At 41.4% G+C, this 14701-nt stretch overlaps 1 protein-coding gene across 2 annotated transcripts in view; it reads right to left on the reverse strand.

The window, feature by feature from the left end:
- Positions 1 to 509: 509 nt before the first annotated feature.
- PLCG2 (phospholipase C gamma 2) overlaps positions 510 to 14701 on the reverse strand; it is a 448457-nt gene continuing 434265 nt past the window's right edge. Inside the window, exon 33 of one of the 2 annotated variants that reach the window (XM_086945888.1) lies at positions 510 to 1682. In XM_086945888.1, the coding sequence (XP_086802014.1) occupies positions 1631 to 1682 (52 nt within the window). In that variant the 3' untranslated portion in view covers positions 510 to 1630. The remainder of the gene's footprint in view (positions 1683 to 14701) is intronic. The other variant, XM_086945889.1, reaches the window with a different exon arrangement.

Raw genomic sequence — 14701 nt, forward strand, 5'->3', positions numbered from 1 at the left:
TCTCCCTGAGAGTTCACCTGATTCTGTTTTTTGGATCCCTTCAGTATAAATTATTGCTTGAAATGGTTTCCACTTAAAAATGTAGTCAACCCCTTCCCACCGCCCAATGTTGGTCTTAGCATATGACTAGTCAGAGCACAACTGCAGATCTTTAAATGGCTTTTCCATTGTCCCCGTTCTAATAAAAAATCAGCAAGTGTGAGTGACAGACTGGTTGACCAGATTGCAATAGCATACTATGAACCGAATCATGCCAATGTCTGCCTCACCAGACACCTGACATACTAAACAGTTACACTGGTTGTGAAAAAACGAATGTACTGAACTAGAACAAACCAGATGAAAACTATTTAAAGAGAAATTATTCTTATATAGTTTAACAGTATTTAAAAAAATCATATTTCTTCAATTAAAAAAAACGCAAACGACACACAACATACTTTACAATATATGAATAAAACCGGCAAACAATATAATATTAAATGCATATTCGGTGCACATATTCGAGACTGGCTGTGGAAAAAGAAAGTTACATTGAAATCCTTAAACTAGGTACTGATTGCCTTGCATTGAATGCCCAAGTCAGGTACCTCTGTGGTGATACCCTACATACAGGATGAAAGCAGCATGTGCTGTGTATATCACATTGTAGCATGCTGAAGCTCACTTTAAGATAAAGGAAAAAGTCTGCCCACAGTGTCTAAAATATTCTGAAAATAAACCACTTTCTTTTGTTTCCGCTCAGGATGTAAAACATTGTTGCAGCTCTCAACAGCTTCCTTTCTGTCTGCTAGCAGAGCAGTGTATACCGTATTGTTAGAGAAGAGTCAGCACACATTGGTGCACTTTTCCAGCAGCGTAGTTTTATTACAAGATGGCACCACCAGAGTACTGTGGACGAAACCGCCGCCCCGTTGAGCATACTGCTAACAAATACTCTCTTTCTTCCATTCAAAATTGCATACTTGAGGAGCTGGACTGGAAACAAGGAGAAGCAAGCACCAAGGTCCTGTGAAAGGAAGAAGTATCTTGTGGCAGTAGGAATATACCAGGGACTTGTGTTTGCAGGCTTTTCATTTTCTGTACTGGAGGCGTGACATTTCTAATGTTCTACCACCATTCGTCGTCTATCACAAGACACTTCTCTTGTTCAGCACCAGCTCAAGAGGCCATAAGGCTGGGATTGATAGAAGACAAGCAAAATGTATTGGAACCAAATGGGAGCATCCTTACCTTGACCCATTGGTTGACCCAAGCAGTATCAAAACACTGATGCCCACCAGATGGCAGATGTCTTCATATGCTGTGACCTGAATATCGATTTAAAGTGCAGTCATTCCCAGCGACTGAACCGGAACTGCCCACGACAGACAGATGAATCCTTCACCACACAGGTGCATATTGCCACGCAAGTGCGGTATTGTCCAGGCATGTCCCACATGTCTTTCTGCCTTTGTCCCAGGGCAGACATTGCAATGAATACATCACAATAAAACCTGACTATTATTGAGGCTAGGAGTAAAAAGAATGAAGGCTCCTATTTTCTTCTTTGAAAGTCACTGATGTGGACCATATCTGGGGTACTTCAGCAAGAATGTTCCATCTCTAGATGTCTGTCATCACAATCAAGTCAGCTTCTATAGGAGTAGAATGTGCTGTTACTGATTTTCTTTTCATTTAACCTGAAAAAAAAACAAGATAGTTTTGTAGAATTTTCTGTTCCTGATTTTATTTTTGTTTGTCCTGCATATAAAATCATAACTATGTAAAATTGTATCGATGTGGGCTAATTCGGCGAACAACAACTACTTTTGCTAGGACCATAAACTTTCAAGTGGCCATTTTTTATTGCATCTGGTACCTTGACATGGATATGAAATGCTGGGGGTGATTAAGTTGATATCTAAAATATAGAGATGATGTAGTGCGATGTGAGGAGGAGGTAGTGGGGATATGTTTAGAAGTGTATTGGTGAATACATTGTGCTAAAGTATTCACTGCTTCATCATGCCAGGATGCACAAATACAACATTTCTATGAAAGGTCTGTACTAGTGTATGTTGTTGTAGCACATGTATGATTTATATTTATGTAAAAAGAAAAAAAACAGATGCCCATTACTGAACCCCCAAATAATCTAATCTACATTTAGTGAAAAACAAATTATTAGAAATACAGTTGGGTTAAACATAAAATGGAAAAAATAGTTAGAAAAATATAAGTTTACCAAACAACTTAAAAAATAAGTTGTGGACCTGTGTAGTGAATTAACTGGGGAACATAACTTTATGCAAATGGAATATATAAGGCGCTTGGCACTGTCTCTCCACCAGTGAGCAATGAACATTGCAAGAACATGTACAGATATTTCTATGAACTAGGCGAGTGGCAGCAACCAAAACTATGCTCTGACATGTCTCACAAGATTTTGTTTCATGCATGTGTTATAATATGTTTCGCGAGACACCAAATGCTAAAGGGGAAAAGGTGAGCATAGGAGGAAAATGAAGAAGGTTAAATACTGTGTGGACATGGATGCAAATGTTCAGTGAGAAGCCAAAAGTGAGATACATAATGTGGTCCAGATTTCAGAGTTTGCGTCTGGTTTGTGTTACTTTTCTAACGCAACCCGACATTGGGATTTACAAACTAACAGAGCACAGCAGCTTTAAATGCTGCGCTGCCTTGTATGACCTCTTTGTAAATATGCCCCTGTGTGTCTCAAAGGCAGACTCAGAAGGCCAAATTTACTAACATTGTGCGCTGTTATAAAGTCACCAAAAGTAAAGCAAACCAGGGCAAAGTTTTGATTTGGGGATAACCTTCCAACGCAATCCTTTTTTGGACTGGAAAGTTGCCTAAAGTAGCACAAAGCACAGGATTACACTATTTTGAGCTTCTTTGCAATAAGGGGAAACGTTGGGTGATTCCTGGGCATTCCCATGGAACCACCCATGTTTTTTGGTGCAAAGCCCTTTCTCCTAATATTTGTAGACAGGACTTGGTGGCAAAATAATATGCCTGCTTGAGGTAGACAAACAGGAGAAAGATTTTATTTTCACCAAACCTTCCTATTAAAGACAAGATTCATAAGTGATCTGCTTTACATTCATCCTGGAGGGGGAAAGTTGTTTCTGCTAAAATGATTATTGCTCCAAAAATATTCAATCTTTTATCCATGATACCTTCACAACTTCCACTTAAGTTTTATAAATATTTACACACGCTAATCTCCAAACTCATTTGGAATAATAAAGAGGGCAAGATGGCGGCACCGTCGGTGGCCGAGTGACCACTGCAACTGACCGCTCTCCAAAAACCCCCAGAAATTTAGAATAGAGGCGGCTGAAGATTAACTGACCCCACACTCAAATCTTTGTAAATGTAGACGGTCAAGAACAGTAGCAGCAGCATATAATTGTTGCCACCGGGAAATGCATTGGAGTATATTTACGAGACGGAGAGATCCATTATCGGGCTCCCGGTCGTTGCCTCTGCTTCTGGTGCTTCTCGGGGAATCAGCTGGAGATGCATTCAGGATTTGGAGTGAGGTGTTGAGGGTGAAGAGGGTGAAGATGCCCCCCAAGAGTACCAGTGAAGCTAAACAACGCAGTGGAGCTCAGGTGGGGTTCACTTCGGCAAAGCAAAGAGGAAACGCCCAGGAGGAGACACAACGACAGGGAAAGGCTACAGAAGACACAGGCAGTAAATCACGTACTGGGAGCTGTCGGACTGTTGGGCCAGGGAAGAAAACCCCTGCTATCATTCTCGTCGCTAGAAAAGTGAAGAGCAGTAAACCGGATAGCCTTGTGATGGAGAAGGCTGATGTGTCTCTGCAACCTGATGAAGTGAGCGGTGAGAATACGGGGGCCATTGATACTGGTCTGAAAATTGTAACAAATGAGGGGAAATAATGCATGCCAAATGGATAGTGGCTTTGCTTTACCTACTCCTGGGGCCAGTGGAGGGTCAAGCAAGCAGTGCGCTGCAACCTATTCTATGGGGGGGCCAGAACCCTGTTGAATTGATATCTGGGGGCTTAGAGATGGACAAAAGTACCAGTACCAGCGCTGATACCAGTGATAAAAGTGAAGCATCTCTATTGGGAGAACAAGTTGACCACAGTAAGGCACAGGTGTTGTTTGAAAGCGATGTGGGTGAAAACATTTTTCATTGTATGATCACTCTAACTCATCAGGAGATGAGTCTGTACAGCTATCTGATGGCCCAAATGGTTCGCCAAATGGTCAGTGGAGTGAGACCAGCAGCATCCATTTAGATGAGACTCCGGGGATCTGGTCTAGGAGGTCTGGACCGGACACTCTATGAAAAAATATCCAGCAACAGTGATATCTAGAGAAGGGTCTAACCTAGTGACCTTAAATAATCAAACATTATCATCATTAGGCCCAGTTGATCCTCTTGAGGCAATGCGACAAGGGCATCATAACTCAATGGATCACACAGAAGAAATCTCTCTGGCATTCATATATAAGACAATAATGTCACATAGAGAGGAGACCCGGGCAGAGAGCCAGAAAACGCAGGGAGCATGCCGTAAACTACAAAACTCACTTCAGCGAGTTGCCAAATCCTGTTCTGAGTTTGCCGAGCGGATAATGGAGGCTGAGAATCGCATTTCTAATCTTGAGGATGCAATAACTGCTCAAAAGGTGGTGACAGATGATTTGGCAACGCAACACAGTAGTATGGCATGGAAGCTTGAAGATATGGAAAAGACTTCTGGGAGTTCCGAAGGGTACTGAAGGGAGTGACCCGCGGAGGTTTTTGGTAGGACTGTTCACCGAAGCCTTTCCCGAACTGACGCAGTGGGCATGGGACAATGAAGTACATCCAGGCAAGCCTTGTATGATCTGGCTAGGCCAGATAGGAAGAGAAGGGGGAATGAGTTTGAATGATTTGTTCGCCCTGATTATAGCCATTAAACGGTGGAAAAAAGTGGCAATTTAGGCAGTTAATCTCTCCATTTCAGGCCAAAGGGGCCCAAGCATTCCTCCTGAACCCCACCAAGCTTAAGAGAATATCTAAGGATAACATCCGGTTCTTTACATCAGCGGCCAAGGCCAAAGAAAAATACATGATATTAAAACGTAAACTATTGTGCTGTGAAAGGATGTATGTATAATGAGATGAATGCAATCCTGGGCACACTTTTTTTTTGTATGACGTTTATTCACCAACGATGTTTCATATATCTTTAGATTCTATTTGGCATATCAATGTATATTGGAACAAATTTGAGTACTTACACTTAGTAGTACACGGGTGTGGAAAATTCTGGGGGAAAGGGGAGGTGGTCTGTGCTGGGGCAGGGTGCTCCATTATCCAAGACCCATGGGTCTTGCAGCCTCTGTGGTTGGATGGACAGGAGGAGTCTGTGCTAGCAGAAGAGACAAAAGGGTGGGAAGGGGAGGGAAGGATGGGACGCAAGGGGGGGGCTGCTATGGGGACACAGGGATTGAAAAATGGGGTAAAAAAGCCAGAAAATGTTTGTTTGCAAAATAGATTAAGTACGTTTGTGTATGTTGGGAGAGAGGGATATGTTTTTTTCACAGTCTGAAGAAGGTCAATGATAAGCATGTTTTTTAGTTTGTTCATTTAATGATCGGGATTTGAACGAGAGAGCTAAGCGGCAAAGGGTAGCGCAAGAAATTAAAAATATGGCCCCTGATGTGATTTGTCTCCAAGAAACTCATATCCCTTGTTCTAGGCAAAAGGTACTCGGAACTAGGGTATAAAGTATTGTCTTGCACCTCACAAGGGACTACAACTAGAGGGGTAGCTATACTGGCTAAAATACACAATATAATGGTATGGAAAAGTCTTGCAGACAAATATGGTCGCTGGGTCATTGTTGAGTGTAGTATTGCTAATAAAAAGTTCACAATTTGATGTATGGATCAAATCATGATGAAGCCCAGATAATAGACTATTTAAATACCAAACTAGCTTCTTGGGTATCTCCCCTGATTCTGTGTGGGGATCTTAATACTGAGTTTGAAGAAATTATGCAGGGTTCTACTGGGGATAAATATTATGGTCGGAAACCTAATGTTTATAAGGCCTTACAGCAGCTTATATATGAACATGGGTTTGGATGATGCCTGGTTTAGATTAAAGCAATTAGACCCAGGATATAAACATTATTCCTGTCCACATCAGAAATGAGCAAGTCTTGACTATTTTCTGGTTACTAAAATACTGTTAGCTGATGCACAGATACAGACCTTTCCAAGAATAACCTCAGACCATAAACCAATATAATTAAAAATCAAAATGCAAGGAGTGGCTCGACCCCAGGTTCTTTTTTCTTTTGATCGGAAGTTATTGAGAAATGATCAGTATGTCAGTCATATAAAACAGTGGCTGAAACTATTTGTCAACATAAACCGGAATACCACTAAAAATGCCATTTTGTGGGATGCTCTAAAGGCAGCACTTAGAGGGGAAACTCTGAGTTTTGGATTATACGCTCAAAAGCAGTAGAGACAGCTAACTCAGGAATTGTATGACAGGCTCAGACAAGTTGAATTCGCATTAACTCCTGCTGTGAGAGAAAAGATGGATAGCTCTTAAGCAGAAGTTGAGGTAGCACGTTATAAGACTACGATAAATGAGGAAGGGGCAAAAGATAAGGCCAAAAAATACCAAACGTATCGAAGGGAATGCTATGAGTTTGGGGAGACCTCAGGCAGCTGTTTGGCCAAGAAAATCTGGAATAGGCAGGTAAAAATACAATTACCGCAATTAAAGATGCCAGATGGGAAAACTGTAGAAACACCGGTGGAGATCTTAGAAGGTTTTAGAGTTTTTATGAAGGGTTATATACAGAGGGGTATGAAAAATCAGGATAGATCAAGAGCATTTTATAAAGACCCATATAGGAAAACATTAAGTGTAGAAGACTCTGCATATCTGAAAGAACCCATACATTTTGAAGAATTAGAGGAGGAGGTTGGATCTTTAGCAAAAGGGGAAAGCTGCAGGGCCTGATAAGTTTCTGCTTGAAATTTGTAAGACTTTCTTAATTGAAATACAGCTAGATATGCTGATGGTTTTTCAGGAGGCACAGAAAGGGGATGCAGCAGTGTTGTGGGATGAGGCGGGTATAGCTATTTTTATAAAAAGAAGATAAACCATCTATGCTACCTGGATCTTCTCAAACCATTTTGCTTTTAAATTGAGATGGAAAATGTACGCAAAAAGTTCTGGCAACACGCCACTCACATGTATTGACCCCTATAGTATCAGTCCGTCAACACAGTTTCATCCAAGGAGGAGGCACGGTCAATCACGTCAGCAGAGTAGTCACTATGTTGGACACTGCTAATGTACAGTAAACATATTTTGGAGTAGTGCTACTTGATACTGAGAAAGTATTTGACCATGTCTCCTGGGAGTTCCTGTAGTTTACCATGAGGTGGCAAGGATTCAGACCTGGGCCTATTCAAGCTCTGCCAATTATGTGTAAAGCATCTAAGGCCAAAATATGTGTGATGAATCTTGAGTCTGACTCAGTTGTAATATCAAGAGGCACCCGGCAAGGGTATCCATGTTCTCCTCTAATATTTGCCCTGTATAATAACCCCTTTTTGAACTTATTGGAAAATAGGTTAAATGCGTCAGGAGCTCGGCCTAGGATAGAAGGTAACATATTGGCATATGCGGATGACATTTCACCAGATCCAGCTAAAACTATGTGAGAGATCGAACAATTAGCAGCTGTATTTGGGGAAAAATCTGGATTTAAGTTAAATATTGCTAAAACACAAATAATCTGCTCAGAGCAAGTACGTATTAATGACGCCAGGGTTATAGAACAGGCTACATATTTGGGGATTTGAATTAATGCATGTTTGGAAAAGATGGTAATATCAAATTGGGAATTGGATAGAATAGAACGCATGCATTTATCCTTAGTAGGTTGATGTACTGTGTTAAAAATGGATGTTCTGCCCAAAGTGTTATGTTATTTTAGATGTGTCTCCCTGAAACTAACTCGGAAGCAACTGCAGAAAGTACAATCTATTTGCAGTACCTTCCTGTGGGCACAAGGAAAGCCCCGCCGTACAATGAGGTACATGATTTTACCATGACTTCAAGGGGGAAGAGCTGGTCGTAATTTCTTGTTTTAGTATTGGATGTGTTTATTACAACAAATGGATATATTGCTGATTAGAGAAGGTAAGGAAAAGGTAGAAAAGTCCCCTAATATCTATAAGATCTTGTTGGGCTCAAAAACAGAGAGGATTTTTTTTTCAAAATTTAGAGGCTGGTTACTACAAAAAAACTCGATTTAAGTTGCTTCAAGCTGCTCATAAATCATGGTTACAGATTTGTAATAAGTTGAAGATTGGTGAACTTGATTTTTACACACCCACTTCCTCCCTAGCACTACCTCCCTTAATCATTTCTGATGTTGTCATGGCTAGTTGGCGGAGAAAGGGTCTTATGACCTTGGGGGATTTAATTAATAATGTTATCAAGGCTTACTCCTTATTGGTGTCAGAATATGATCTCCCGCAAGCTGATTTTTAAAAATATTTACAAATACGGAACTACTTAACTTAAGAAGAGTAGATGTAATGAACTTGGCTAGGAAAAGTAATTTGCTGGAGATATTGACAAAGCACGGTAGGATTGGAAACTTATATCAAAAGCCTTATTGAATTACAAAGGGATGACCTCAAAGTACAGAACTTTAAATGGCATAAATAAATCCATATTTGTAAAGCGCAAACTACTCTCCCTTACAGGTCTCAAGGCACTGGGGGCCGTCGTGGGAAATTAAGTGAGCTATTGCTCAGAGTCACAAGGTGCTGAGCTGCCGACGGAGCCAGGGATCGAGCCGTGAACCCTGTGTTCTGAAGTCAGCTGCCCTGATGCTGCACCACACCTCTCCACGAATAATGAACTGAAACAGGAAGGGGTTAACCTGCAGGAGTCAATTGCGATGGCTGATAAGCTTCTGGTATCCTCCAGCCTTAAATCAGAATATTACAAAACTGTATTTCATTTGTACTATACGCCCACCAAAATAGCACGTGGGGGGGGGGGTTAAATGAGGGTAGATACACGCGATGTGGGATAGAGCAAGCAGATAAGATTCACATGTTTTATGAATGCCCAGAGTTGAAGCAATTGATACACAAAATGAAAGACTTTTTGACAGAGGTGACAAGGGAACAGATCGTGATTACCCCAAAGGGGATGATGTTGGGAGTAATAGATGACTCACTAGTGGAACAGTTGATATATCAATATAGATATCTTATCATTATCACTGTAGCAGTAGCCAGATTATGTATTGCATCATTATGGAGGGAGAAAGAACCACCATCTTTTGAAATGTGGAGGGGCCGACTTTACGCTATATATAATTTAGAGCATAGTTTGTAAGCCCTAAAGAGGCTTCATAAGCGCAGGTTAGGCATAAAGATATGGGGATGCTCACAGAATAATAAATATAATCATGACTTAGCCTAACTTCTATGTTTTGTATGTCTTGGTTTTAAGATTTGGTTGGCTCTAAGGTTTGGTGAACCAATATGAGTATCATATTGGTTTTCCCTCTTAATTGAATTTGATTTGCTGTTAGACAGATTGGATATGTAATGACCTTCTTGCTTTCTTGTGTATTTTTTAATGTACTGTAAAGATATGCATATCGTGATCCATCCTAATTTGCTTTGTGTGTGTTAAGAATGCTTCTATAAATGTTTATTGAATGTTTTTGGCTTACCAAAAATTAAAAAAAATTAAAAAGAATAATAAAGCACCTCGTATAAGTTACACAAAATTGAAAATTGCAAAATGTAATAGTGGTTTTGGTTTGCCAGATTTTTTAAATTATTATAAAGCGTCGATCTCTCCCAGCTGCATCAAAAACGATTCACTGTCCAATGGGTCGATCCCAGGAGGCAAAGCTCTGGTTCCGATGTGATGCACCATTTTCTCTCCTGCAACTGAGTTGATGCGCCGGTTCAGCTACACGCAGACAGGAGATGTATCGAAATCCATGTTGCAAGTATCTAGACAACTTCCAGTGAGCCAGGCAAAAGAGCATGGGTAGAGACTTTGATGTCCCTGAGTCTCAAGCCACAGGAGGCAAGACAATAAGTCTTTGGAGCACACTGGGAGAGAAAGGCAGAGTCCAGCTCTCCTTCAACAAAGTCAGAGAGCAGCAGGCAGAAGGGCGGCACAAGAGAAATGAGGCCCTCTAAATCTGCAGTCTATAGATGAGTCCTTTAAACAGCACAGAAGTCCTTCTTGCAATGTGGAGTTGTAGTTTCAGCAGTGCCTGTTTTTAGCAGGTCAGAGACCCAGTACGTATACCCAAAAGTGATTTCAAAGGAAAGGCTTTGAAGGGCACCAGTGTCCTTTCGTCCCAGTCCTGTCTGCTGGCCTATCTGTGGTGTATACATCAGTGCTTTGTGTGAGGACAGTACCCTTCCTATTGAAGTGTAAGTGTCAGCTCCTCCCTTCCCTCCTGCCCAGGAAGACCCATCAGTATGCAGATACCCTTAAGTTTCATGTGTTTCTGGATGGCTAGAAGGAATGCACAAAGTGTAGCTGTCACCTACCCCAGATGTGTATTGAAGACAGGCTGCAAGGCACAAATGAGTTAAGAGCACAGAAATGTCGACTTTCTAAAACTGGCATCTCTAAACTAGCAATGTAAAATCCAACTTTACCAGTAAAGAGGATTTGTCAATACCAATTCAAAGATATAAAACACAAATCATCTACTCCTTTCTAATCGGAATTACAGCTTAATAGTAGGGGTGGACAGTAAACTCTGCTCTGCCGGCAGAGTTTGCAGAGCTTTTGCCACTCCACACTCTGCTTGGAATGTGGACTTCGACAAACATTTAGGCTACGCCGTGTGGCAGTTTACTGCTGCTCAGTCCCCATATCGTAGGCAGTATGTGTCATGTCCCTGAGTAACGCTCTACTCTATCACCCTGAGGGCGATCTCTTACACTTTCTGCCTGATTGCGCGTGAATCCCCAAGGTGTGACATCATTTCCTGACTCCGTTTAAAGAGCTGCTTGGGGAATGTCATGCGAGTAGCGAAAGACCATTGAAAATGGGCGGGATTCAAGCTGTGGTGGTAGGCTCTGCAGGGCTGCGAGATAGTGTGCACGAGCTGCGTGAAGCGTCATGGTGTTCATTGAGTTTGACGTATATCAAAGACTCTCTGCTCTTGATAAGAGGTGAGTAAGCAACCTTCAATATTTGCCTGTCAGAGTGGTAAAAGAAAGACAATGTGGACCCACCCATTCACTTTTCCATATTGCTGTTGGCAACTTGATGTGCACTCATTACATTCTTTGTCCATCAGGCACATTGCTCTTGCAAAATCAGTATTCATTGGCATCTGTGTTAGAAGTTTGAACTTGATTCAATTGGCTATATTGTTCAATCTTTGCTTTCTTTTACTCCCTCAAATGTTTCTCTTATGTCACAGTCATCATGAAGTTCCTTCAAAAATATCCTCAGCTATGGATGTACGCAGAGGATATTTTAATCCTCTGCCAATATGACACATGTTACTCAATAAAGCAAACATTTTTATGTGCCTATTTGGCACATTATTTACAAATGATTTACTGTAGCATAGCAGCACACACGGGCAGAGTTGGTATCTCCTTTCCGTTGGCATCTGTTCACTCCTAATAATAAGGTATTTTGCTGCCACTTGAACAGCTAAATGGCACACCAGCCACATTCCTCCCAGTGGTTGGGCAGAAGGAGGCAGTGGGGTTTTAAGTGAGGTTTCCAAACAAAATTGTCTCGACCTCTGCTAACAGTTGATGTCTTGATGCAGGCGGGGTATTTAACATGCATTTGCAATGCAATCGGTCTCACCTTTGGGACCTTATATGTATTTAGCTATGCAGCACATTAGGCTGGGTGCTGAAACATCTACTGTTCTTTAACATGGATGGAAAGTAAGCACCCAACTGCGTGACACGCCTGGTATGGGAACACATGGAGAGAAATCTTGCCTTTCAGCTGGGCATTGTATAGTCCAAAGCTCTGTTTTTAATATAAATCAGGGCCTTCAGTGCTCAAATTACTGAAAATACAAGATTTTAAAGAAATATTATTGTCTACGGGTGGTCGTGGATTCGTGGAAGACAATTTCTATGGACTGGAATTTAGAGAATGCTGATTCTGGTATTTTACTGACTTCTGCTGGTCAAGAAAGTTAAATAGAGGCAGTTGCCAGAAATATAAAACAAGCATTTGCAATGCAATAGGTCTCGCATTAATTACGTTTGAGCTATTGGCATTGCTAAATATTGCAACACCAATTGCAACAAAAGTCTACAAATTGTAGGCCAAAAGAATGTGTATTTATTTTTGTCGCTTTAGATGAATATGTTTAAAAGTAAAGTGCGCCATACTGCGATTGCTGCAATAGTTAATTGTGGATGCGTTAACAATTGATGTGTGCACTGATGGCTGGTGGTGTGTGTGCCTGTAGAAATTGTGCACTGATGGCTGGTGGTGTTTGTGCCTGGTGGAAGTGTGCACTGGCGGCTGGTGGTGTGTGTGCCTGGTGAAAGTGTGCACTGATCGCTGGTGGTGTGTGTGCCTGGTGAAAACGTGCCCTGACGACTGTTGGTGTGTGCCTGGTGAAAGCGTGCACTGATGGCTGGTGGTGTGTGTGTGTGCCTGGTGAAAGCATGCACTGATGGCTGGTGGTGTGTGTGTGCCAGGTGAAAGCGTGCACTGACGTCTGGTGGTGTGTGCCTGGTGAAAGCGCGCACTAACGGCTGATGGTGTCTGTGTCTAGTGAAAGTGTGCACTGACGGTGTGGTTGTATGTGTGGTTGTGTGTGTGATTGGTTGTTGTGTGAGATTGTGTGTGTGGTTGCGTGTGTGGTTGTGTTGTGTGGGTATGTATGTGTGTCGGTGTGTGTGTGTGTGGTTGTGCATATGGCTGTATGTGTGGTTGTATGTGTGGTTGTGTGCATGGTTGTGTGTGTGGTTATGTGTGTGCTGTTATGTGTGTGTGGTTGTGTGTGTGTGGTTGTGTGTGTGGTTGTGTGTGGTTGTGTGTGTGGTTGTGTGTGTGGTTATGTGTGTGTGGTTGTGTGTGTGGTTGTGTGTGTGGTTGTGTGGGTGGTTGTGTGTGTTGTGTTTGTGGTTGTGTGTAGTTGTGTGTGTGTGTGGTTGTGTGTGTGCTTGTGGTTGTGTGTGTGTGGTTGTGTGTGGGTGTGTGTGTGTGGTTGTGTGTGTGGTTGTGTGTGCAGTTGTGTGGTTGTGTGTGTGCAATTGAGTAAACAATCTAGGTGATAGTTTAAAGACAACCTTTCTTGTAAATTATCCTATTGATAGCTATGGAGGGGATCCTTCTGAATTCTTTTGAGTGAATCTAAAGTAACTTGTTTTACCAGTATATAACTTTGTTAATAACCGAATTAAAGGAGTACCACACCATGTATGTATTAAAAACATTTATTTTTATAAAACATACCCTACTAGTTTCTTAATGAGGTTGTAGGTTAAATAACATAAGTTTCACTTATTAGCACACTGCAAAATTGCATAATATACATGAACCTTTAGAGGTGTATTGATGTTATTTTTTAAAAGTGGTATAAGACCTATAACATAACTAAATTTAAGGCATAGAGCCTGTGTACTAGATAAAGCCATAGATATATTTGTAAATACTTTGTAATGTGATTTATAGTTGTAAAGATTTTGTATTGTGAGAGTTAGAAAAACTAAAGTGTACCTTGGCAACAAATGTCCAGATAAGATCGAGGCAGACGTGGTGTGACTGGGAAGTAGCGGAAAAATTTACAGTTAGGTGTCACTCGCTCTGTTTTTTGTAAACATGGCAGACGGTTGATCCTGCGAATTGTTGCATCCTTTCATTGAGTATAATATGTAAATGTAGGTGGCGCTAGTAACCTACAGACGGCTAGGTGGATGTAAGCGAAATGTAGATGTTTAGAGTGAGAATGTGTCTGTAGGCAGTTTGTATAGATGGAATCGCGCTGCAGGATATATGGATCTGTGTTTAAAATAATGTATGCTGTTTGAGTGTGTTGGTGTTGGGTGGTGTTAGCCGTAAAAGTAATATAAACCCGAAAGTTTTCTGTTTTTTTTCAGAGGAGCAAATGCTATGTGAAAAATATCCCACTTATCTTTACCAACTTTGCTGCAGTAGGTCCAAATGATTTTTTTTTTGTTCCTGCGCAAAGCGCACACTCTTCTTTGAAATACATGTTTGAAATTACTGCAAAAACCTATGTGTAAGTGGGTCTGTGTGCACTTATATTTTCTTTGTCTGCAAGCCACAAAGAAATTGTGCTGCAGCAGCATAAAAAAATGTTTTACAACAATGAGTGCGTTCCGTTAGGCACCGGTGAAAAGTCCGCACCAGAGTGCACGTGATGCCCTAACCAACTCTTTTAAACACATCCATTCATGTTGAGTTTGCCCTATATAAAATTAGTAAGAGGGAGTGGCATATCCATGAAGTATGTGTAACAGATATTCTCATGCCAATACATAGGTAATAATACCACATATCTGAACGCATCAGGCATACGCATCATCAGCTGCATAAACTATGGTGGGGTTCCTGCACTACTTTTACCTAGAACGTGGTGCTCCTTACACAGACTGGGCACAGCAACATCTGCGCTTCCACAACT

Source organism: Lissotriton vulgaris, chromosome 12, assembly GCF_964263255.1.
Source record: "Lissotriton vulgaris chromosome 12, aLisVul1.2, whole genome shotgun sequence".
In the NCBI taxonomy this organism is placed as follows: domain Eukaryota; kingdom Metazoa; phylum Chordata; class Amphibia; order Caudata; family Salamandridae; genus Lissotriton; species Lissotriton vulgaris.